This window comes from Acipenser ruthenus, chromosome 14, assembly GCF_902713425.1.
Source record: "Acipenser ruthenus chromosome 14, fAciRut3.2 maternal haplotype, whole genome shotgun sequence".
Lineage (NCBI taxonomy): Eukaryota > Metazoa > Chordata > Actinopteri > Acipenseriformes > Acipenseridae > Acipenser > Acipenser ruthenus.
The window spans coordinates 26,518,500-26,543,498 of record NC_081202.1 but is presented as its reverse complement, the minus strand read 5'-3'; the positions used below and the strand labels follow the sequence as shown (position 1 = coordinate 26,543,498).

Here is a 24,999-nt window from a genome sequence, read left to right as displayed (position 1 = left end):
AGGTTTCAAGGCTCACTTGACACAGCAGTGTAAAGGTTACAATTCCAATACACTGGAATACACTGACTGCAGACTTTGTCCTCTGACAGCTCAGTCTGGCAAACAAGATACCGAAAGACAAATCCTTGCAAACATTGCACACTAGAGATACAAAAAGATAGTCATGCTAAACATAGGCCTAGCTTTGGTTTATTTTTATAAGAAATGGTACAAAGATTGTAGAGATAAAGCTGACAAACTGCGGATGTGCTGGCTGAGTTGTTTCACTTGGAATGGCAAATACTGTAATTGAGTAATTGGTTTGTGCATCTTTAATTGGAGATGCATTTTGTAATAATAGTCATTTTGTTTTCTCTATAAAGCTTTTACTGTGAAAGTAAAAAAAAAAAAAAAAAAAGCATTTTAATGTTAAACATTTATTTTACCAGGTCTTGATGTTATTCGCAGTTTTGAATGTGTCATCTTGGATCTTGCCATTGTCTCTTTGAGCTGCTTACAAAACACTTTATTTATATTGTATTTCACATGCATACAGTACCATGTCTTGCTTTATTGGGTAAAAAATGTATCCATAGAAACAAATGGCATTATAATCATTCACAGTTGTTTTACTCCAGAGCAGCCAATCTATCATCTTTTACAGTAGAACTGCAGCCATCGCTGTGGATTGTGGATGCATCTCATCTACCTACCTGCAGCTAAAACCAGATCTTTAGATCTCAGACAGCAGACAGTCACCTGGGCATCTGTAAAAACTCTTGTCCCTTAATTTGCATTTCACCGTCCCCAAAGCTGCTGTTTGATGCCTTGAAAGTTTAGCAACCTCAACGATGCAGAGCCGACGTGCAACCTCTCCAGGTTCAAAGCATAAAACCTCCTTGAAGTTCAAAGACAAGACAGGGTGTTCCTAACCTGCCCCCCCCCCCCTAAGTACGGGCATCTGCATAAAGTACACAGTTAGTTTATAACCAGGAGAACTGCACTGCAGCACCACAGAATATTCTGTGAAACCATCATTTAGTTTGCACAAGCTTTAAGTGCTTCGACCCTGTGGGCTCTGTTGGCACAGGAGTGGAAGCCCATGACAAGATTCTGACAGCTGGAAGGATATTGATCACATTAGCAACTCTAGTAAAGAAATATTTTTTTGTCCTCAATAGGGAGTAAAACAGACCTTGGGATGCACTGCACTGCAGTTAACAGGTTCAAGCAGTAATATACTTTATATTAAGCATACAGTATCATAATATATGGGCAGGAAATATTTAGCATCAGCACAATCCTTTGTGGGTGGGTGGGTCTAACACACAATAATTGGGATTTGCCATTTATATTTACTAATTGTTTTGTAACTTTATTTGACATGTCCCTTTTTGTTTACAGCAATTGTATGCAAACATTATTAAAAAACACATTTCCTAGAAGTGTTAATTCTTCTACCGTTTATTACATGTCCTTGATAACATGACATGGAATATTATACTGGAAATCTGTAGCATATGAAATCACACAAAAGGATGTCCTTTACAAACTCAGCTGGTGACCAGCTTTCCTGCTAGGCTTACCTTGTCATCCAACAATAGTACAGGATATGTTTTACTACTTTCATTTTCAAATTGCTTGGATTGTAATACAATCTTGGGGTACTGGGTTACAGCACCATGCTGAAACTTGGCTTTGGTTAGTTTATTTTTGAAACCATTTGAATTGTTAAAAAAAAAAAAAAAAACTCAGTCAGCTCTAACAGGATTTTCTTTTTTTTTTTAATATAATTTCTTTTTGGAGGACAATAAACAAAATCAGTCCTGATCAGTGTTATCATGGCAAGGCTTCCATAATTCTGAACTGCTCCCATTTTTATAGGCCATTTTTCTTGGGCTGTAGGACTGTGTTGTAATGAAGATGGATGGTCTGGTCTTCAAAATGTGATGGCGTACAAAATGAAGTGATTTACTGCATGAGGAAGTACTTTATTGCTAAAATGTCTCACCCATGAGCAAAAGGCACTATTTTTTTATACTGTCTTAATCCCAGATTACTTGCCTTATCCACAAATACAATGGCTGTGGTAAGGTTTGCAGTGTGGGGTGAGTTTGCGGCCAGGATGATTCATCAGATAACAAGAACAGACTGTGAGAAGTCTGTTGAACGAAGTGCATCATAGGGGCTTTAAAAGATGGTATTGTAAATTGACAAAATAAAGACAGTAGTCAGTTATTTTTGCACCAGCTGAAAGGTTTCAGCACACTCTGGAAAATGAACATGAATAATACATTTGAAATGGGATTTCCACATTCTCAAAAATTGAGATTCCTAATTGAAAAGGGGAGCGCCTATAGAAGTTTCCTGACCTCAGCTGGAACTATATGTCCAGTAATACTTGCAGTTATCCAAATCAATTAATCAATTAATTAACTTATGCTATTGTCATTTTTTTACACACTTACTTATCTTAGAAGTCAAACAAACAATACTTTTTAATACTAAAAAACAAACCAAAAAAAACCTTCACCTGCATTTCATGTAACTGTGTTTGCTGTTTGAGAAAGTAACATTCTCGGATGAAGGAGAATAAGAGGGAGAATGGACATTCATTGCTCTTATGTGCCCCCTATTTTACTGCATTTAATCCTGTACTTTACAGTACTTTAGAGTACTGTAATCTGTCACAAGTGTTATTTAATCTGTAGTATTTTGTATTTAATTATATCCTGATGTAACTATCACTGACACTGTTATCTGCTCCACTATTGAATCGTATTTTGTCATATACTTGTACTTGCTAGAACCAAGATCATTGAATTTTTATCTTGCTCTTAATTGTATTATTACTTGTACTGTGATTCTTAAAATGTATTTTTGTTTTCAACTGTAAGTCACCATGGATAAGGGCGTCTGCTAAGAAATGAATAGTAATAATAATTGTGGTCTTTTAATGATCTAATAAAAAAAATCAGGTTTATAAGAGCAGTGGTATTAAGATACATCACTGATTTAGATGAATAAAATGAATCCTGTAGTTTTAATTAAATGGAGCGCAAGCCAAAAATACTGACTAAACGACCGATGGAATGCAAACTTGTGGCAGGTCTGTCTTTGCAGCAAGTGCTGGGAGGCAGATTGGTGCCGGTGCTCGGTAAAGTGCCGCTCCGTATGAGATCCTCTGAAGTGCATTCTCCCCTGCGTGTCGCACGGTGAGTACATGCTTCTCTCAGCTGATGCAGTCAGTGATGGGCCAACTGATTCCACCCAGCTCCTAAAGCTCATTTGAACTGTCCATTCGCATTAACTGTGGATTTCAGAACTGTCTTTTTTTGTCAGTTACTTTCTGTTGTCTAAGGGCAACAGTATTTGTCACATTCTCTTTTAGGTGTTGACCCCTTTTTTTCTAGGTATTTTCTAAAGAAGTATTTGTATAATTTTTATATATATATATATATATATATATATATATATATATATATATATATATATATATATATATATATATATATATATATATATATATATCAATAATATTTATTAATGAGCGATTGTGCTGTATGTTGGAAAAACATGATTTTCTACAATTAAAACAATTTTCTGCATTGTAACCTAAAATAAAGCGACAGGCTGGATCTACAGTGGGTTCAGTTGTATTGAAGCAAGTCCTCATTGAACTGGGGGCTGAGGGGGAAAGAAAAAAATAATTTGTGCAATGTTGCTATGTGCCAGTGATTTAAGTCCAGTTACAAGATGAAGCAATGCAACATCTGTCTCCAACAATGCTGTCAGAATTCAGTCCCTCCTGATCAGTGAGAATCTAGCCTACAATGCAGAGGCACATACTCTTCACTCTCAAACTTTGAAGCAGAAAAGTTGTGCTTTAACATGTTCTCTGATTTTACTTCTTAGGAATGACTAGGGCACAGACTGACTACTGAGTACCAGTATGACAATTAGATGCTGCTGATTTCCGTCAAGAGAAAGATTGATTTGCTCGTTTCTTCCTAGTTATAACTTTGACCTTCTCTTGACAGATTGTGGAAATAAAACAAAAAGGGAGACAGCTCGCTTGATAACATTTCCTTGCTATCCAGAGATCTTTAAATCGAACGCTGTGCTGGATGCGTTAATCCTGGAGCCTTTCTTTCTTAGATAGTGGATAGTGAGAGTGTATCAACCTCCTAGCTATTTTACCCCTTTTTAACTACCTGATGCTGCTTTTTTAGAAGCATCCCACTTGGCAATACAAACCCGCTGAATTAAAACCGTGACTGTTTGTAATAGACTGCAATTAAAAGCTGCGCAGTGGTACAGTAATTTAGCTGCAAAAATTAACTGCATCCTGGTGGGAGAGGATGTTGGCAGCAGTAGAATCCTGCCTCGTCATAATCAAGGTTCCTAGTACAAGACAGCAGCAGTGTCCTTATGAAAGCAACATTGTTCTTTCTGATTGTATTCATACGGTAGCAGCAAACATACTGTGACATCCTTGCACTTGTCTTGCCAATGATGTGTTTATGTTCAAATATGGAGTTTACAGTACAAAAAAAGTAGTCCTCTATTGCATTGTGAGGCTTAGCACTGGCTAGTCTTGGAGACCCAGTTGGGCATCTTTTTGTTTGTGGTTTTAGGGACAGTGTTTATTTTTGTTACTGTAGCTACTTCATAAAAGTGGGCCAAACTCCCGTGCTGGTGTCAAAGACATTTTCTATTTTTTGCCCAAATCGCCCTCAATCAGACCTCTAATAAACCATTTTCCCACACTGACTGAAGAAACAGCTGGGATTTGAACTTAATTTCATTGAAGGTTTTTTCCCCATTTATTATGGATGCAAAACAGTGAATGATTAGAGGTGTACACCTGACTGGCAGCCCAGCACGAGAGAGTGAGAGCGACAAGCAGATTGCTGCCTGTGCACAGGGACATACAGTATCTTCTTTTTAATATTTTTTCTCTGGTTTCTGATAACGTAGGTTGCACAGAAGGGTAAAACGTGGAAAAATGTGTTAAACCAGTGGGACACAGAAGATTTCTATCAATATATATTTAAGGAATAACAAAGAAAACCCAAATTCCTGGCAGTGCTACTGATGGGTATTTTAATTAAAGCTGCCAGTTTCTCTGCTTCTGCTCTGTGCTGTCTGTCTGTGTGCTTTGCCTCGGTCCGCCTGGAAGGTGTCGTCATACTGTGCAATGGAATGCTGATAAGTAGCCCGAAGGTACCTGTTGCTGCTGGAATATGTCGTCTCTGGGGGACAGGTGACTTTGTTTGTGTTGAATGAAAAATAGAACACTCCCGCACACTGTATTTTGCCAAATCTCCCTTTTTTTATTCTTTAAAAGAAAATAGAAGCTAACGTTTTGGTCGTGTCATTTCATCACAAACTGAGCTAATGTTTTTCTTCTCATCTGCCTCAAATTTTGTAGAATGGCTCAAATTTAACATGTTTTCATTCAGAAAATGGGCGGTGTGGAGAAAGATTACCCTACTGAAATATGTTCTTCATACTGTAGTAATGTATCTATGTACGACCAAAAGTAGTTTTTATGCCTAAAGGCAAAATGAATATAAAATCTGAAAAATCCCAGTTTTCTTTTAAGTGGAGTGTTATTTTGATAGGATTGCAATGTGTTTACTGATTCACTAATGCTTTGTGACCACAGAAAATAGTGGGCTTGCAGGTGTTTAATGCACTGCTTCAAGTTGCAAGATTTACAGGTAAAGTAATATTTCAGTGCCTGTATTTATACAAAAAAAAAAAGAATGCTTTCCTTCATTCCCTGGGTTTCTAGGGTTGAGATGGTGGCAGATGGTGGCAAATGTTCTGTACTACGCTACTGAGGGTTAGAAGAACCTTCAGTAATCCATATCATGCTAATTGTCATGTAATAAGATTAGTGTTCAGATGATTATGTAAAATGCAAAGGCAACAGGGTATCTATAAATAATGCATACATGTCTGAAATCTGGAACGTACCAGATAACGGAGACCAATTATCAGTTGTCATGAGGTGAAACTGTTTTGTTTTGTTACTCGCTCACCTTCTCGCAGAAAGCAAGGGCACAATTCCACACTGAGATTAAAAACAAATATCACATGGCTTCCTGTCGCTAACTTGTTCACTGTTTTGAATCATTGGTGCATAACATTTTGCATATTGGTGTTAAAAGGGTGTGTGCGTGGCCGGGGGGGGGGGCTGTCCCTAATGGTCTTGACAGCTGCGTATTAAGGTGAAATAATTGTTTTAACAATATGTGATTTGTGATTGCTTCAAATTGTATGTTAAATTTGTAGAACTTTGCATCTTGTGGGGGGGCGGGGACAGTGAACTTTAAACTGAAATTCAAAGCAACTAGTTTCAAATGTACTTTTCTGTGATTGCAATCATACTGTGTGCTTCTCTTTTCAGTGGCTCAGACTGTGTCTTCATTTTTTTGAGAAGACAGTGTTAAGGTGCAGTTGGCAGTCAACTAAAACTGTAAAGCATGTGAAAAATTACAAAAGAGCATTTGAGTAAGTGCAAAAAGAACCATTCAAACAACATAACAGAGTATGGGAGCATATAAAAAAGGAAATAATCGCAAAGCATCTCAAATGCTGCTCTATTTTATTAATTGTGAAAAAAAAAACAGCCAGACATTGGGTCACTGGGTTGAGCTTCACTTCCAATCTAGGGTGAAGGGCCAGTCCACGTGCCACATGTACTATAGTCTTCACCTGTATTTCGTAATGTGATTCAATACTGGATGCAGATGCAGTTTTTAGGCCAACATGCTGTTTGTACACAAAGGGTGTTTGCTCTTTTTTGTATCAAACAGCATGTTTTACCAAACAGCATGTTTGATCCTGTCCAGGAGTCTGTGTCAGTACTAATCAATGTGAAGCAGGCCCATGCAGGAGCGAGAGCCACGAGCGACAGCAATGTGTGTTCAGCAAACCAATGTGAGCTGGAAGATTTAGCGAGGGATTACTCTACATACTGTTCAGCTGAGTGCCTGTCTGTGCAGGAAAGTTCAGGTCCTAGAGCTCCACAGACATCTTGTGTCCAGGTTTTGTGGTTTAATATGTGGGATCCAGCTGGTCTTTGCAAGAGGGATCATCCCACATGAGGCCCAGACATACGTTCTGTAGGTACTGTGCTTTCCAGCCAGTGTTGTCAGTTTATCACTACACAGTATACTGTACAATGTGCTGTGATGAGACTTTGTATTCATAGATCCCCATGCACAGGGAGGCTGATTCTAGGCTAAGAAACCTCGATCTCAAAAGTTGGCAAAACAATGAATATACAGTGTTTATTTACTGCTGAATTGCCTGTAACAGTGGTATTGTCTTTTGAGCAGTAAACTGGTATACCCTATACTTAACCTCCTTTTAAATCTCTCTACATATGCTCACTGGTATCTCACATGTGCAGCATTAACCAGAAGAGACATACTGCAATGAGAAATTGATCTTGCTGTGTAAATTATATAAATAATGTTTGTATACTTTAGAGTACTGTAAGGCTGCAGTGGCTCTGCCATTATAATTTAGAGCACTAAAGTATCAGAGGAAGCTCTTATACTTACAAAATGCTGTCTGACCGCCAAATCAGTAGAGTACTTAACCACTGGATGGTATGGAATGTATTTTCATCTACAGTTATTTTGTAATCATACATTGTATGTTATGTATGTATGTATGTATGTATTTTATTTTATTTATTTATTTATTTGTCTGTCTATTGTGTATTGTATTTGATTCCGATTCATTTTGAAGGTGCACAGTGGGTTTCAATGCTTCTTGAAAATGTGCTAAATAAATGCAAATGTAATTCTGTTCTACGGTAAAGAGTTGAAGTTTATGCCCTTTTTTCCTGGGGGGGGGGGGGGGGGGCATTACTTTTCACTCCCTATTATTTAATGCTATGAATTTGGCTTATAGGAGGCATTCTAAGTACTGCTGAAGACATATCGCATGGCATGCATTGCTGCTGCAAAAATAAAAACTTGCACCTCCCCCCAAAAAATAACGGAACAACCTGTTAGCATAGCTTAGCTGCGAGGTCTGAGATTTGTTTTTTTGGCAGCTGGTCCAAAAATGTACAGTCAAATATGACGAGGTTGCAGCTGTGTAGGAATCCTGCTATGCGACATTACGTGGGTGAATCCGCCAGGGAGAGTGAAACTGCAGTCGCTGCTATTTATGATAAATATTTGCTCTGTGGTTGAGCTAGGGACTGTCCCTTGGTGTACTCAGTGGTGTGTGAACATCCGAAGCATGGCACACCTCATCCCTTCCTGGCCTTGTGTCATTTTGGTCTAGCAAATGCGTGCTGGACATGCTGCTTGTGAAGCACAGGTATACCAATGGGGTGATGTGTACAGCAGGAGCAACAGTACAGCGTACAGCATAAAGTGTAGCAATTGGTGTATACAATTACTGGTTTTAACCATACTGTAAAATATATTGTAATCTGCTTATGTATTGCCGAGTGACAAGTTTTAGGCTGAACTGCTCAATTTTTGTATCCTAGGATTAAATAAACACTGACTTTACTGTAGTTCCACAAGAACGTTTGGTTCTGTATAGCATTAATAAGGCCTAGCTGCTTTTATTTATTTTCCCATTTATGTTCTTGTTTTATTTTTTCAATTTGTCAAGGAGGCTGGGAACCCTGAACTCAAAATTATAATGCTTTTTGACATATTTAGTTACAGAAAAGTCAATACCAGTAGTCATTATGCATGTAATGACATGTTATTAGGTTTAACCTCAAGGCATATGTTATACTCTGTTTACCTTAACTCAAACAATCAACTGGGAAAAAGCAATGTTGCTCTGTTTCTGTAAAGTGTATTTTTTGTTATCACTATGGGACTTAATCTGCTTCTGTATAACGGAATGCAGAGTGACAGGTTTTAGGCTGAACTGATCAATTTCTATTGTGATGAAGTCAATGAGGGGGACTAGCCACCTAATATAGCATTTGGGAAGCAGCTGGTGAATGTGGGATAATTCATCTGAAATGTGGGAGGGTGTTTGGATGTATGTGTTTCTGTGCTTCCAGTCCAACATCACTGCACCTCTTGAATTAAATTAGACATCTTGGCTTGTGACCGTGCTCGAGCTACGGCTACTTGAGTGTAACTTGAAGCTGTTGCAGCGACCCAAGCATGCATGCTGTCGTGTGGGCTCTAGAATTGGAAAACATTTTATTGACCATGAAGGATACCTTAAGGTCATATTGAAGTTAATCTCCTTTATCTTTCTTTGTCATCTCATGATAGTACAGGGAAGGCTGAAATAATTTTGTAGAAGCTTAACCTGCTTCATTTTGGCATCAGGACATCCTTAGCAAAAACAACTAAGCTTGTATCAGCAGATGAATAGTAAAAAAAAAAAAAAAAACGAACATCCAAACTGTCTTTGGGAGCAATGTGGAGCTATATGGGTCACACTGGGAGATGAGGCTACAGTAATTGAATCTATACAAACAATACAGGTTTCACAACACTCAGATACTGTACGTTCTTGGAACATCTGGAACGATTATGTAGTTTGTGGGTTCATTCTATGCCAAATTAGGCTCCAGGCTCATCATCTCAAGACTTGTCTCTAGTGAAAATCATGTAATGACTACTGTACATTGTGAACTTAAGAAATACTGTACATTTGGAACACCATTGTCATTTTGTTATTATGTTGTGCAGGCATGTATGACAAATCAGATCGAGTATGGTTTATGCACATTTCCTTATACAGGCTAGTGCACATGTGTTGATTGTACTACAGGAGATTAAGAGGGGTTTCTTGTTGCAGAATCATCACACCGCAGGTCATTGTTAAATTGTGATACTGTTGGCCTTCTGATTAAGACCATTCACAAGGTTACAGTTTTATTTAACCCTGCTTTCTGCATGTTGTGTATCCCTGAACATAATGCAGCTTGTTTTTTGATTTTGAGGATTATTGTGTGATGGACTATTTGACAAGCCCTGGTTATTTCTTCACATTCTGATGTGGGGACCCTGGAGAATGTGTCTGGATTTTCTGATTAGGCATGGAATGTGAAAGCTTAACATGCAAACAGTGTTAGTACTGTATGTCCCAAGATGGGCAGTTGTGTGGTTTGTGATGTTTGAGCAATTGCATGCTGTCAAAGTGTCTTTTCTAACTAGAAACCAAATAGGACTCTGAGTGTTTCATACTGCATGTGTCCACAGACTAACAGACTAAAGAAGTACCTCCAAGTTAAATGCAATGACCTGTTTGCCTATTTAGCCATCATAGCATTGTATATTCAGCCAGGCAATTCCTGCATGCTTACATCCATCACCTTTCATCTGTCAAAGATATCAACTGCAGAAAGAAATGTTAGTGATTACCATGCACATACATGCACATATGATGGATGCATGCAATACAATGTACATTCCATTTACTGCACAGAGAGCTCTACACTGGACTCCAAAGGCAGGTTCAATGAACTTTTCTCTTCTGACATCCAGCAATCACAAAATCAATCTACCGGTAATTCTGTCTCCTGCCAATATCTTTTGTGTTGATTGGGAATCTTGAGTCACAAAATGGTCTTTTGGAAAGCCATAGTGTCAACAGAGATTCTGACAGCTGGGGCCGTGGGCAAGTCTTTGTTTCATTTCATTAACCAAAGATGTGACTGTGAGAATCAAAAGTGATAGCTTGCTGAGGCTCAGTCTGAAACCTTTTTATCAGATTTTCTCTCGAGCCAAGTCTAAATTACATGCTCAAAGATCATACAAGACTTGGTTCTACAAAGTAAGTATGGGCATGGTTTTCTTTCCAGCTCACTGAAGCCTGAATTAAATGAAAATTGTAATTTTGTAACACAATGCAGGCGTGCCACACCTGCCACTGTGATTTAGATTGAATCCAAGCTTAAGATTTGTTTGAAAACAAGCCACATGGTGATCCCATGGATAAGGACACCATTTTACTATCTCTCAGAGACTAAACATTGCCTTTCTGTTCTGTGTTGGTCTGTTTCTGACTGGGACAAGGGTCTGGTTCTTATAATTAGTAATAAGAATTTGGCTGGCCCATGTGTCTCCATGTTAAACTCCCTCCAGCCCCTGTGATGCTCAGTTGTGTTATTTATAGAATGTGTTACAGAATGGCAGATGAAGGGCTCCTAGAAGGTCAGGGTAATTTGATGAATGCAGCAAGCGAGTGGAAATGCGTTCCAGACCCTTCCACAATACTAGAGAAAGGTGATCATAGCGTTGTATATTCAGCCAGGCAATTCCTTTTGCGTATTTGCTGTACACAGGTTTTCTTAAACAAACCAAAAAAAAGGAACAGAAAAGAAATGCACATCAAATGCAAGAAATTCGATTTTTAAGTTTGCAGATTCAGTTACAACACTTGCATTGTAACCAAGGTATTCCATGAGTTTTGACAACCTTCAACCTGCTCTTGTGGTCAAGTTTTCCTAGCAAACAGAAATCCCATGGAATTCCCTCTGTTTTGGGTTTTACTGCACCAGGAGAAACTGGTGTTCTTGGAGATGGAATCAATACAATTACATTTTTAACATTACGCTCTGATTTATCCTCATACGCAGGAACTGATCCAATAATAAAGGTGCCATGAAAGATTACTGCAGTTACAAATATTTAGACTTTTTGAAAATAAATATTTTATTATTTCATTGACATGGTTTCCCTTCTGCAAAGATGAAAATGTAACAAATTAAAAATAATAAAATGCTGATTGACAGGACTGAATTGCTGCACTAGCAATTGTGCTACAGTATATCTCTTGGAAATGTAGAATACTTGTCTAGTCGTGTTTATTGCCTTGCTGCATAGAAACGGAAAAAGGAGCTGCCTCAGGCTAAAGAGCAACAAGCAAAACAAAACCAGTTAAAATACATTATGTTTTGCTGAATTGGAAAAACAGAATTTTAAACCAGATTCTAATAAATTAGATTTTCTAAATGTTGCTATGCAGTGGGCAACAAAATACATTTTACAGAGAAATGACCATACATACCAGTGATGACATCAACGCAATCACACGTACAATACTGTGTATCTCGTTAATATGTAATTGCACAGTACCATGGATGTCCCTTGTCATAATGCCCTTGGTGACCTTTTGTCATACAGCTTGGATTAATTTTATTGTACTGTAGCTGTTCTTTGCTCCCTGATGTGGTCATTAGGAGCTCCGTGGAGAGCAGGTCCCTGAGCTCCATACAATAGGTTTTATTGTATTTAAATAAATCACTGAATGCCATAACCCTGAATCTGTTGGCCATACTTCTGAATCGTTTCAGTAAAATTCTAGAGCATCTATGAAAGGTTTGTAGTGTGTTGTTATTTGCCATATGTTGAAAATATCGTCCACAAGCTTCACTGGTAATTACAGAGATAGCTGTGTGCAGTTGCAATGTAAACTAAAGTAAGTATGCCATATAGTTCCTATAGGAAGTGTTGAACCCTTGCTGGAGCCATACTTCATTGAAATAGCCCCAAGCTTAATTAAAAGCACAGCTGAAGAAGAAATAAAAGATAAGCACCAGCACTGTACAATGTTGTATCTCTTGCTCTTAAGCCTGTCCAGAAAAGTACTTGCTTACTTGACAGTTATAAATAAATTCTAATTGCTGGTTCAGTAGTAACTGCCACATTAGGTGTCTGAGGAATCAGGTTTATGTTCTACCTTGTTATCGATGTAATTAACACATTTGTAAAGATATAGATTATTTAATAGCACAGGTGCATCATTAAATGTTACTTGCTGGACAATGCAGATGCATACACTAGATATATTTTGGAATACAGTAATTGTTTTGCCTGTAATTCCATATTGTTGGAACACAGCCACGCAATGTCAAAACAATATTTAAAAAATAAATAAATAATTATTTAACACATCCCGAGATTTTTTTGATTCCAATCGGAGTGAAACCACATTTTAAGCCAGCGGATCTGACAAGTACAATATTCTAATGTAAGGTACAAATATTATTAAATAGGTTTATACCTTATTCCATGATATTCCGTGTTTGATCCAAATTACAAATATTTTACATTTTGCTTTACTGCATACTGGTTCTTATTCTTACTGCCTTCAACAACTAAAATCTGTTGACAGGATAAAAGACTTGGTTATTTATAGTTTGAGCAGTTGGTCTGTTTGTAGTGAAATGGACTGATGGAAAATGCCTATCCCCCTCCTGAAAGGTAGACCATGTTAATAGAAGTCCAGGTGCAAGTCCAGGTGCAAGTCCAGGTGCAAGTCCAGGTGCAAGTCCAGGTGCACTCTGCCGTTCAGCTGGTTTTAGCAGTGGCGTCGGCAGTATTTGCTAGCATTGCTGTCTCTGGTAAATTGCTGGCCAAGGTCATGCAGTCTAAGCAGCTTCCTGGGTCTGCACTGTAAAGTAATTGTTAAATTATGCAACACGGTTACATCATGACTTGTTTTGCACAAATATGCTGATCTTGTGTGAGGCTTTAACAGCATGTGGGGAGAGGCTTCTCGTTGAGCTAAAGTTAAGTTTGACAACCGCCCTTGTATTTTACTGTCCCACTTTACTGTGTGTGGCTCTGTCTGTCTCTGCACTGTGTTAAATATGGTAACCCTTTGGCACAGGGCTCTGCAAAGTTGTGCTGTAAATTATTAAACTGAACCAATGAAACCTTCATGCATGCCCTAAACCACCATGCAACAGAACTACCCCTTCTGTAGCACACTGTTTTGATGTAGTCCCAAGAATGGGTCAGAACAATAACCAATTCATACCACATTAATATTATATAAGTTTAGCTGCATTTTGACTGCAGTTGTTTTGAGCAAATACAGCCTTGCAGTACAGGCACTACTTTGCAGAATTTGATCCCAGCATAGGGATCTTCATGTTCACTGGATGATGAGATGACAAAATCATGAGTAACCAGCTGAGTCACAAGAATTAATTGGACAATTTGCATTCCCAGTGCAACCAAAACAGGCCTGTGATGAATCGCAGTGATTTCATGGGTGTCAAGATGTGAAGAGCTGCAGGTTTCAGCCAGCGAACTTAAAAACAAATCTGTGACGAGGCTGACTGAGCCTTGAACAGCCTGGTGGTTGATATAGTTTGATGGGGAATGCTTATCCTTGTTGACTCACAGAAGTAAGTGTATACCGTAGTGTATCAGTAATACCTGTAGTGTGGGTAGGCACGTGCTATTAACATTTTTTATCATAAGCTATTGAGTATCACATTGTGAGGATATAGAGAGGGGTCTGTCCTTTCATCCATGTGTCTGTATTTCACACATTTTTTGCGTAGATCTGGAGAATCGCTTATCAGGCTCTGATTTAAACATTTTAATTGCTAATTCATATTCTACACTATTCTGTACATGCTGCATGTACAGCCGTGGTGGGGATTGTATGTTGATGACATACTTGTTTTAAACACCGACTTGAGTAAAGGGTACTGATGCATAGAATTTGAATACCAGAAACAGCACAGAATCGACATACAGTACTTCAAAGCTTGTTTTTTTGTCCTAAATTATACTACAGTATAATAATGTTATGCAAAATAGGTTTGTTGTAACATTTTGTTTATTGGAGCAAGAAATTCTTCTTGAGCAACTCTTCATTAAAAAGGCAATTGAAGCATACTCAGAAAAACAAAACTTCAGCTGTATGAGGAAGAGTAGAGGAAGCTCTGACAAGGGAATCGCACATGCTGGTTTTACTTTTGCATGATCTATTTGTTTAATATCCGAGGGTTTGGAATCGTTGAGTCATTTACAAGTCTGGACATCTTAAACCATTTTTTTTTCATGTTTTATTTTCTGTGATAGAATACATGTGTCAAGTCTTGTATTTTATTTTTCTTGTTGGGTAATGCATTCCTCAGGCTACTGTAATTTCGCAGACATTATTGCTTTAAACGGTTGCAAATCTTGTCCCATTTTGGCTACATAAAGACAAGGGAAGTGTGGTTTCAGAAAGAGTTCCTGAATCATCTCATTCATGAGTTACTGTACATTGATGTGTCACCTGGTGCATTTTTGTAACACTGTTCTTCTAGCCTGGGATCCTATTACATTGTATGAGGGACAGTAACTTTTTCAAACCATAAATTGATGTGCCAAAGCTCTCTGTTCTCTTGACTGTAGTCCCTGCATTGATGCATAGCATTGGATTAGTATTATTTCTTTACTCACCCAAAATGCCTAATCTATTTGTATTATTTGCAACATTGTAAGGAAGAAGCAGAGTGTGGCGTAGTGGTTAGGGCTCTGGACTCTTGACCGGAGGGTTGTGGGTTCAATCCCTGGTAGGGGACACTGCTGCTGTACTCTTGAGCAAGGTACTTTACCTAAATTGCTCCAGTAAAAACCCAACTGTATAAATGGGTAATTGTATGTAAAAATAATGTGATATCTTGTAACAATTGTAAGTCGCCCTGGATAAGGACGTCTGCTAAGAAATAAATAATAAAGAATAGTTTTAAGAGTCTTAAATTGCCAGCAAGTGAGCATGTTACCAATCAGAACAAAGTCTGGTTTAAAGAAGAGTGATCATAATTTGCATGTTCATACAAATACCAGTCTCTGAATAATTCCTCCATTTACCTTGGTATAGAGTACCTGGTCTTTTCTCCCTTAAATTCATATTCCAGGGAAAGGACCAATAGAAAGGTTTTGTAAACAGTGTGCAGTTCTGTAGTGGAAAGAAAGGCTTTCAGCTTTTCTGTTCACCACCAAGTATCAGTCAGCCTCCTGGCTCAAATCTGATTCTGAACACAATGCAAGCTTTTGAATACGATACTGACAGTAAATGGACATTTGATTTCCTACTGGTAGCCTAGCTGAGAGGGGTTCATTATGGTTTGCTGTGGGGAAGGTATACGACTAGATTAATGTAGGCTAGCAATCATAGTTTAATGTAATCTTTACTCGTGTCTGGTGGAGTTTATGCTTGCTCTTAGGGTTCTGTAAGGAATTGCTGTCATGGTGGTGTGTTTTGTTTTTTTTATTTCAAGTTTTTATTAAGCCTTCCCCATCTGTTTACCTTGCAGTACTGTAAGGATATTTCATTATATGAGAAAAAAATGTGTAATTGTTTTAAACCCTCTACTACTGAGCTTTGTGTGTGCCCATGGTCCAGGTGGTCTCTGCACACAATTTCCCGTAAGGCTGTGATTTAAAAAAAAAAAAAAAAAAAAGTTGGTTGACTGTAACCCATCAATTTAATTTATATATACAGTGCATATTTTTATTTTATAGTTTTACTAAGAAACAACGTGTGCAGACAGTTTCTCAAATGATACTTTTCAATGCTAAACCCTCAACAGAAAACATTTTATTTTCATGCCATAAAACTGTTTAAATTGTACTTCACTTAGCAGTAAAAATCTCCTCTACTGCCTTCTCTATCTTAAATGTAATTCAATTCAAGTAATACTGTACAGTCAGCATTACTCCTCATATTGGAGTACAGTACACTGTTCAAAACTGACTTACTAAAAAGTGTTGTATTTTCTGCAATGTATTCGGAGCAATACTGATGAAAGAAACCATGTCAGACACTGCAGTGCCTGAAAGCCCGGGTTTAGTTAATAGTATTTTGAATATTTGCCTGCATCCATGAGAAGGTAAGGTACTGTAAGTAGCCTGCATTGTACAAATCTAGGCCACCCGCCCATTTAATAAAAGCAATTGAATTTCATTGGAAATGAGACTAATGACGGTATTGTAGAAACCCTGGGGTGGGCTGCTTTGTTCTTCAAAAATATAAAAAGTACCAGTGAAGTAGTGTTGACTACAGTACAAAACAAACATGGTGTAATTGAAATGTCAGCACTCCCAAGTGCATGTCTGTGACTTGTAGCTGTTTTTGCTGTAATTATTTTGATCTATTAATTATTTTGTAGCATAAAAATAAAAAGTGTACAGTAACGTTTGGGCGGAAATGTAATGAATATTTACGTGCATGTTATGTTGTGATTTAAGAAGGGTTATATACAGTCATATGGTATTATGTAGCTTTACAGTAAAGAGGGTGTTGTACGTGCCACATACTCTAGTGTCCAATTCAAAGCATTCATGATAACGCAGTTGTGCGTGTGTATCCGGTTTTCAAAGTCTTCTCCATATTTGACCCCTAGTCTACCAATTTTATTGTGTTTGTTTTTAGCACAGAGTACCATTGAGACAGTTTTAGATTTAACTTTGCACATCTCAAAATGTTAGATGAGATGTTCAATGACAGAGATCTATGATACACTATGGCTGGCATCTGCAAGTAAACAGACTGAATTCATCAAAGAAAGAAAAAGAAAACTCTGCTTTGCTTCCTCACACTTGCTGCCTTAAAGGGAAATGGGGGAATATTACTTGTATATATGTGTGTGTGTGTGTGTGTGTGTGTGTGTGTGTGTGTGTGTATGTATCGGTTTGTGCAAGTTCAGAAATGTGCTCAGATACGTCTGAATTGCAGTCAGGGTTCTTAATGTCTTAAGGTACTAGCTTCTATCTTGATATGATGACCACGCTTTTAACATTGCAACAACCAATGCTGTAATCCATAGGGAGACTCTGTGATTCCTTATTAACAAGGTCTGACCATGCTTCAATACTATTCAGGAATCATGCAGAGATCCTATTCATGTCACATGCTTCACATTGTCATGCCATTTATTTGTGTTGCTCCATGTTCATTATGTGTTTTTTGTTTGGTTGACACGCACTGTTTGTTTCTGTTTGTGTTTACATAGCATTGTACCAATGGCTAGAAGCAGATCGTCATGGCAGGAGCCAAGATGCTGCAAACGCAGGTAAAAATGAAAAGCAGCTGCCAACTCTCACTCCTGCCTCCTGTGTTCTTACATCTTCTAATCTACAGTGCTCCCTGTATTAGCTCTCTGGCATATCTACTGTATGTGTGTGGTCCAGGTGCCCAGAAGTGCCTGTTTATACATCAGAAGAGTTATTGTACTTTTTCCATTTTTTCCATTAGATAGATGTAATTATAGGCCCTATCTTGCTTGCTTTGTCCCGAAAGCAGTTTAAGGTGTTGAGTTTTAAAGCTCTTACATAATGTAGGGTTCAAATGCAAATATTATGAGGCAACATCGACCACATGCTTAGCAGCTGCATTTATTTAAAAGATTTTCAAAGGAATTGCTGTAGATATATCACAAATTATCCTGATGACTGATACTGGTATCGTAGATTTTTCATTTTCAACAATAGTAATAAATAGAAGATTAAAAAGTGTTTATTATAAAGTTCTGGAACATATTTGTTCAAGGGAATGTACAAAATCCCAAGGATTTAGATTGAATTAATTTCGACATGTTCCTGAATAATGATGGATTAAAGCCAGTGGAATTACGAGTAAACACTGAGTAGTGAGTAGGTGGTTTGACACATATTAATGTAGGTCTGCCAGAGAAAGAATGAAAAAAAAAACAAAAAAACTTTTGTCCTACATAACACACGATTCCTTAACTTGAAATGAATTTGTTGTTTCCTTTCTGCATGGAGATCTGATTGGTGAAGGAGGTTATCTCGGGGTGTTGGGTCTTAACACTGCAGCTGATTGGCAGACTTGTTCCTTAGAAATCCCCTTTCCTTGTATTCCTTGCTGCTTCCTTTATTCACTGTGCTGCTTCCCAAACCCACATGTTTCTTTCCCATGTACTGTGTTACTCACTAGTGTTGACCTTGTTGGTATTGTGTTCTAGCTAACTTAAAGGCAATCCTGTCATTCTTTCAAAACTTCCTCCTAGTATTAAAGTCCTGGGGAAATGTGTGTGTGTTATTTAATCTTTTAAAATAAAGCCAAGGAGAAAATGAATGGAGCTGCTGGAAATTGATTGTTGGAACCATAATGTAATCAAACAGGAACTGAAAACAGCTGAGGTGTTACAATTGGGATTTGCACTGACTTTAAAATGAAAAATAAAAAACAGTGAGATCTTCTTGCCCATACTTCACATAGATAAATGATAACAGACATGTAGCAGTGAAATCAAAGGTGTGTTCAGTACACGTGCACATATACTGATGTTTCTGCTTGGCTGCAATGGAGGGCTTCTCTGGGGTTTTACTGTAGGCCTACAATTCATTGGACAAGTCAGATCCTAATGATTTTTAAATGTACATAGTGTGTTGCTACAGCCATTGAACAGGACCTCATAGGAATGGAGATTGCATTCTGAGAAGATACCACTAGTCATTTGAATACTAAGCTGATACAGTAGGTATCCCTGGGGAAATAAAAACAATTTCACTTTGAAGAATCTCTCCAGGAATCTTTAGAAAAAAAAAATCTCAATGTTTATTTTAAATCTGACAGGATACTGTACAGCATTATCATTATGAAAAGTCATTTTCATACTAACTGTTTTGATTGGAGAAAAAAATAAATAATCTGAAAATCACTAATTTGTAAATTGAAAATTATTCAAAATACTTTCCGGGTTTAGCAGCTGAGGTGTTGAAAAATGTCCCGCTTTAAATAGATTTTTATCTGATTAGCAGGGATTTGTGTTAACAGTTAATGACAAAATTATTCTTCACTTGAAGAATAACTTTACTTAATTATATGACGGACTCCATAAGGATTTGAAGGGAGTTCTGATTGGTCTGTTACTCAATATCAATGAATTTTTAGCCTAGTTAATTGTATTGCATGTATTGCATGAATATTGATTTCTCAGATCTTACCACAAAGCTTTCTAAACTCAAGGACCGCTTCATCCCTACAGTACCAGTAGAACGTCTGATATATATATATATATATATATATATATATATATATATATATATATATATATATATATATATATATATATATATATATATACAGATTGTGACAGGGATTTCAAACTCTTTCTCCCATTCCTTCTTGAAAGCAAACCAATGCTTTGTCATGTACTACTGTATCTACTTTAGGAAACCATTATAGAAAGTCTGATTGAAAGTTAGAAGCGTTCCCTTCAGTCCTTTCCAGACACAAAGCCTGCAAGTCTGTTTAATCTGGACAAGTGACTGCATTCTAGCCCAGACAATACACACACACACAAACACAGAGCCAGTACTTTGATGCAACAAAATAAACAACAAAACTGTTCACTCAGTTTATAATACATACCATTGCGTGCAATGAAAAATCTGCATCAATTCACTTACATAATGGTTGACACTCGCTCTCAGTACATGTGAAAGCCATTAGAAAAGGGAATTAATGGAGAACACCATGTCTCTCAAGACAATGCACAATACATCAACTTGGTGAAACAAAGTTACTGGACACTGTTACAATCTGAGTCCTGTGCTGTACTGTTTTGCATGCTCTATAATGAAACATTGTGTCTCATTACTCTGTTTTAATATATATATATATAGGCCAAAATCTGTTTTCAACCGAAGACTCTGTGAATGAATGTATGTAAAATAAGGGTGATTCTAAGCCCAAATGCTTATCATTACTTAACAATGATGTTAATACACAGAAATCTTTTTCAGGTTTTGTTGCTTTTTACCTGCCTATTATTTTACTCAAGCAAAATAATACATCTTATCTGGAACCCGATCTTATCATATCTCAGTGCCTCTTTTAGATGCTTTTTTTGTTCATTAAAACCTACTGACATCAGGTGATTATAAAGGGAGAACACATTCAAGTGCGGCACAGTGTGGAGAGTGACTGTGCACTTCAGCTTCATGCTCTACAGAGCAAATTCCTCGGTGTCAGCATTGCCATTGAGGTCTCCCTAAGCGGAGTGAAAGGAAAAAGGGGCCACTGTTGGTTTTGCGATGCAATACATGACAAGTTTCCTTTCAGAGCTCTTTACTCTCAGTCAAAGACTACCAGGTGAAAGAAAAGGAATTGCTTGCTTTCTTTTTCTTCACTTGGGTTTACAGGTAAACCTGATTCATGGAAAGTTGGGGCATACAGTTGGCATAACTCATCTGGGGAGGAGAATGCTGGGTGGGTAAAGTACTGGAAAAGAAATAGCCTGTGAGTCATGGAATGGAACTTGTGGTATTTGCAAGCACAGTGCTTTTACAGAGCCAATCTGTCTTTGTGTCTTGGCATGATGTCATTTTGTTCTCTGGGCCTTCATTGTGTTTTGCCACTGGTCGCATTTCATTCCAGTGCTAGGCCACTCCACTCCAGAACTGTCAGGTCCTGTTCCTTTCACTAAGGCCTGCTGGAGGCACTGTAAAGAAGTGTTATCCCCTCTCATCCAGAGGGCTGGACTGTTTGAAGGATATCTGCAGAGTAACCTCTGCCAAGTAAAATATCTGTCTCTTTGCATCTGTGTTCTCTATGCTGTGGTGTATTGAAGGGTGAGTAGGTGACACACTCTCATAAAGGGTCCATAGCCAAAGGGGAAAAATATAAAATAAACTGGGGTACTGATCCAGGCACCCTGGATGGTAGGCTTGAAACATAATGTTCTGATTATCTTTTGGTCTATGTGGGAATATTGACAGATTTGTCAGTCCATCCATGACTGATCAGAATGAATGATTGATTGATTTTTGTCTTTCCTTGTAGGGGAAAACTTTGAACAGAGCCCTCTGAGAAGAACATTCAAGTCCAAAGTTTTAGCTCATTTCCCAGAGACTGTTGAATGGAACCCCTTTGACCAAGATGCTGTTAATATGGTAAGTGACAGAAAGCTTAGAATTCAAAATGTGTTCCTGGTCCTAGAATTATTAAGAACATTCAGAATGTTTTGCCTGGTCCATGTTAAGATGTCGCTTGTGGTGTTAGCATTGTTGAACTCTATCTTGGGCTCCGACTCTGGGGGAGATTTCATTTGAAATTTGGCACACTCCTTCTTTCTTTCTTTCTGTATATAATTGCTTGGTGCATCTTTCTTCAAAGGATTATGGCTTGTGTTTCCTTATCTGCAGCACAAGCTTGTCTCCTAAGTGTCCTGTGCAGTGGGGACCCAGGGTTTGCTTCACTTACAGATGATTTTAACACCATTAGCCTCCCTTAGGTGATGTCTTGGGACCCCCATGTGATTGCTAAAGACCACATTTAACTCAAATGTTGCTTTTACCAACGTTTACTTCTACAGTATGAGAAGAGTTGCTGTACATTGAACTTGGAGATATGAGTCTCTTCTCATATCAACTGCAACAATACCAATCTAGATGTAGTTTCAAAACACTGGGTAGTTGAATCAATGGAAGTTTAAATGGAAGATACAACGTGTAGCTTTGGTGCATATGTACACTCTAAAAATAGTTGCATTTACAAAGGAAACATAAGTGATCTTCATTTAATATAGAATATCCAAGGACATAGACTTTTTTCCCCAGAATGGTAGGATAGTGAGTCTTTTGAAGTTCCCCAACTGTCCATAGCGGTCTACAATGAAGATAAGGAATCTGTTATTTTCATTTAATAAAAGAAGAAAAGGAAGCACAGAGAAAGCACAGAATGTTACATATTCTTTAAACTAGGATTTAGAAAAAAAGGGTTAGTGGCTCTAAATCAGCTAATGCTTGAGGACATATTATATAAACATCTGCATATCTCTCTGGCTATACACCAACAGTAAGATTTTTCACAATATTATTTCATCCATACATGAGTTTTTAAAACTATTGTTATGCACTTTGTAAGAGGCGTCAGTGACAACTAACAGGATATTATCTTATTATATTAGAAGGCTGTTGGAATAAGCACAAGATAGAGCCTGTTAAAGAAATTCTTTAAACCCTTTGAATTGCTGTATATGTATTTCTTAATATGTTAGTTAACAGCGATGTGTGGTCTTAATCATCATTTCTTACTGTTCCTGCTCTTATGGATAGTGGTAGTTGGTACGTTAAATGAACTCACCACAGCATATTTTACTGTTTAGGGCATCCTGAGAGAGGTTGAATTTGAGGCCAATATAAAAATGACCACAAGGGTGAAATTAGGTATTTAAGTCTTATTTAACTCACTGTTTCAGGCTTTTGGTCAGAGAATTGTCATGGCTTTCTTAAACATGCCATCCCTGAGTGCTGAAACAATCATTTATTAGGAACACATAATAGCCACATGAAAAATGATTACAATTATAATATTTTGCAGATTCAGAGGGTAGAAAGTATTGCTTTAAGAAAGGCCTGCTATTTAGAACAACTGAATGCTCTGAAATCATAAGCAGCTTATGTTGAGCAACATTGCTGAATGTTAAGACGCTACTGTATTTAAACCTCTACTTCCCTGAGCACTCATTACTTTGCCTGTGTTTTTTTTATTTTTTATGCTTTTTAATCTTAAATGTGGTTAAATCTAAAAATGAATTAATATTTTGCACAAAGAACTGCTTAATATATCAAAATCTATCATAGAATAGAATAAGTGGATGGTCTTTATGCTGAAATGGAAAGTGAGCTGAGGTCATTTTTTCCATTCTAGCCTCAGTGACTCAGTCGATGTTTCTGAATAATTTATAATTTCTCTGTCGGGTTCTCTGCTTACTGTGACCCAGGCATCTCTCTACCTTTTCGTGAGAGCAGTATGCACATGAGGATAAGTAAAACAATTGAAACAGAGTGTTGTGTGAAAGCTGTCCTGTGTTCACTTGGTGGTGAAAGCTGTCATACTGATTTGACTTGGGATGAAATGCACAGAAGTGAATAGTAGTTTTCTCCCCCAGCACTTCGTCTGCTTGAACTGCATTGGACGGCAGGAGTGGTGGTCTACCAATAAAGTTACTTTATTTTTCCCTTCAGTAAAATAAAATGTAAGTAGGGGAAAAAAAACTGCAGGCGCTACGTTTCATTTCTGAGCAGACTCACAGATGGAATACCTCCTGTCAGCTTCGGCACATACCCAGACAATGTTATTACAGTATTACAGTATAGGCAATAAACATGGGTATGGTAGTAATTGCTATGTAGTCTGCACTTACTTAGCACAGTGCAATATATAATCGAATGGTTTTTTTTCTTGCATTTGCATGCGTCCTATGTTGGTTCAGATAATTATTTAAAGCATGGTAAAAATAGGATAAACTCACAATAGTGAGCATTTATCACACCATATTCCTACATGCTATTAGCAAAGAACTAATACAAATTTATTTATTGGTCTTTTGTTTTTGCTTTTTTTTTTTTTAAACTACATAGCTGAAAATGTCAGGGGTATTGTGATATTCAAAATGCTAAAGCCTTTTGAGTGGTAATCTGTGCATGTGCACCTGTATAAAACAACCCCTGGTGTGCAGCATTCATCCCCTTACCTGCAGCTCTGAGGTGGCTGCACGGTGAGTCTGCAGAGTGTAAAGAAGCGGTCGGCTGATGGCACACGCTTCGGAGGACAGCGTGTGTTCGTCTTCGCCACTCCCGAGTCAGCGCAGGGGTGGTAGCGGTGAGCTGAGCCCAAAAATAATTGGCTATTCTAAATTGGGAGAAAATGATTTAAAAAAAAAAACAATTGGTGACTACTAAATTTATAAAAAATAAAAGAATTAAAAAAAAAAAAAAAAAACATAGATCTTAATGGTCCTGTAGGGATTAGGATAAAAGGCTTTGGATAATTGCTTTTTTTTCTAGCTCAACTCACTCGCCAACAAAAGGCAATACAGTCATTATGGTTGATTATAATGAGAGTGTGTTCTCATTAAGCAAATTGGAAATGGGGAAACCTTTCAGAAAAAGATAGATTCATGAAATTGCATAATTTTACAGCTGCACAGCAATACAATCAAATTTAATTTTACACTGGACCATATCGAATTTGTTTACTGCACCCCTCTTTGAACCTGATTGCCACAAGTTTGTCTTTCAGGCAGATGGGAATACTGCTGTCAGCAGAATGATATTACTGGCTTATTCAAGCACAATATATATTATAAGAGGGGTCTTTTAAAGTATATGTGGCGGCATTTTACTGAAATCAGCTACAGAGCTCTTCTATTACAAATGATTGTTACCTCCTGGAGACAATGAGGTTAGAGCAGGGTCTGAAGGTCAGTGCACCAGCTCTTCACAGGGGTATGTTTTGGGA

The 24,999-nt window shown here is 37.7% G+C and overlaps 1 protein-coding gene across 5 annotated transcripts in view; it reads left to right on the top strand.

The window, feature by feature from the left end:
• Window positions 1–24,999, top strand: part of LOC117419926 (DENN domain-containing protein 5B-like) — a 76,819-nt gene that overhangs the window by 14,468 nt on the left and 37,352 nt on the right. For 3 of the 5 annotated variants that reach the window (XM_034926440.2, XM_058986257.1, XM_058986254.1), the window contains exons 2-3: window positions 17,741–17,800; window positions 21,538–21,647. In XM_034926440.2, coding sequence (XP_034782331.2) covers window positions 17,741–17,800; window positions 21,538–21,647 — 170 coding nt within the window. The remainder of the gene's footprint in view (window positions 1–17,740; window positions 17,801–21,537; window positions 21,648–24,999) is intronic. The other 2 variants (XM_058986256.1, XM_058986255.1) reach the window with 1 other exon arrangement.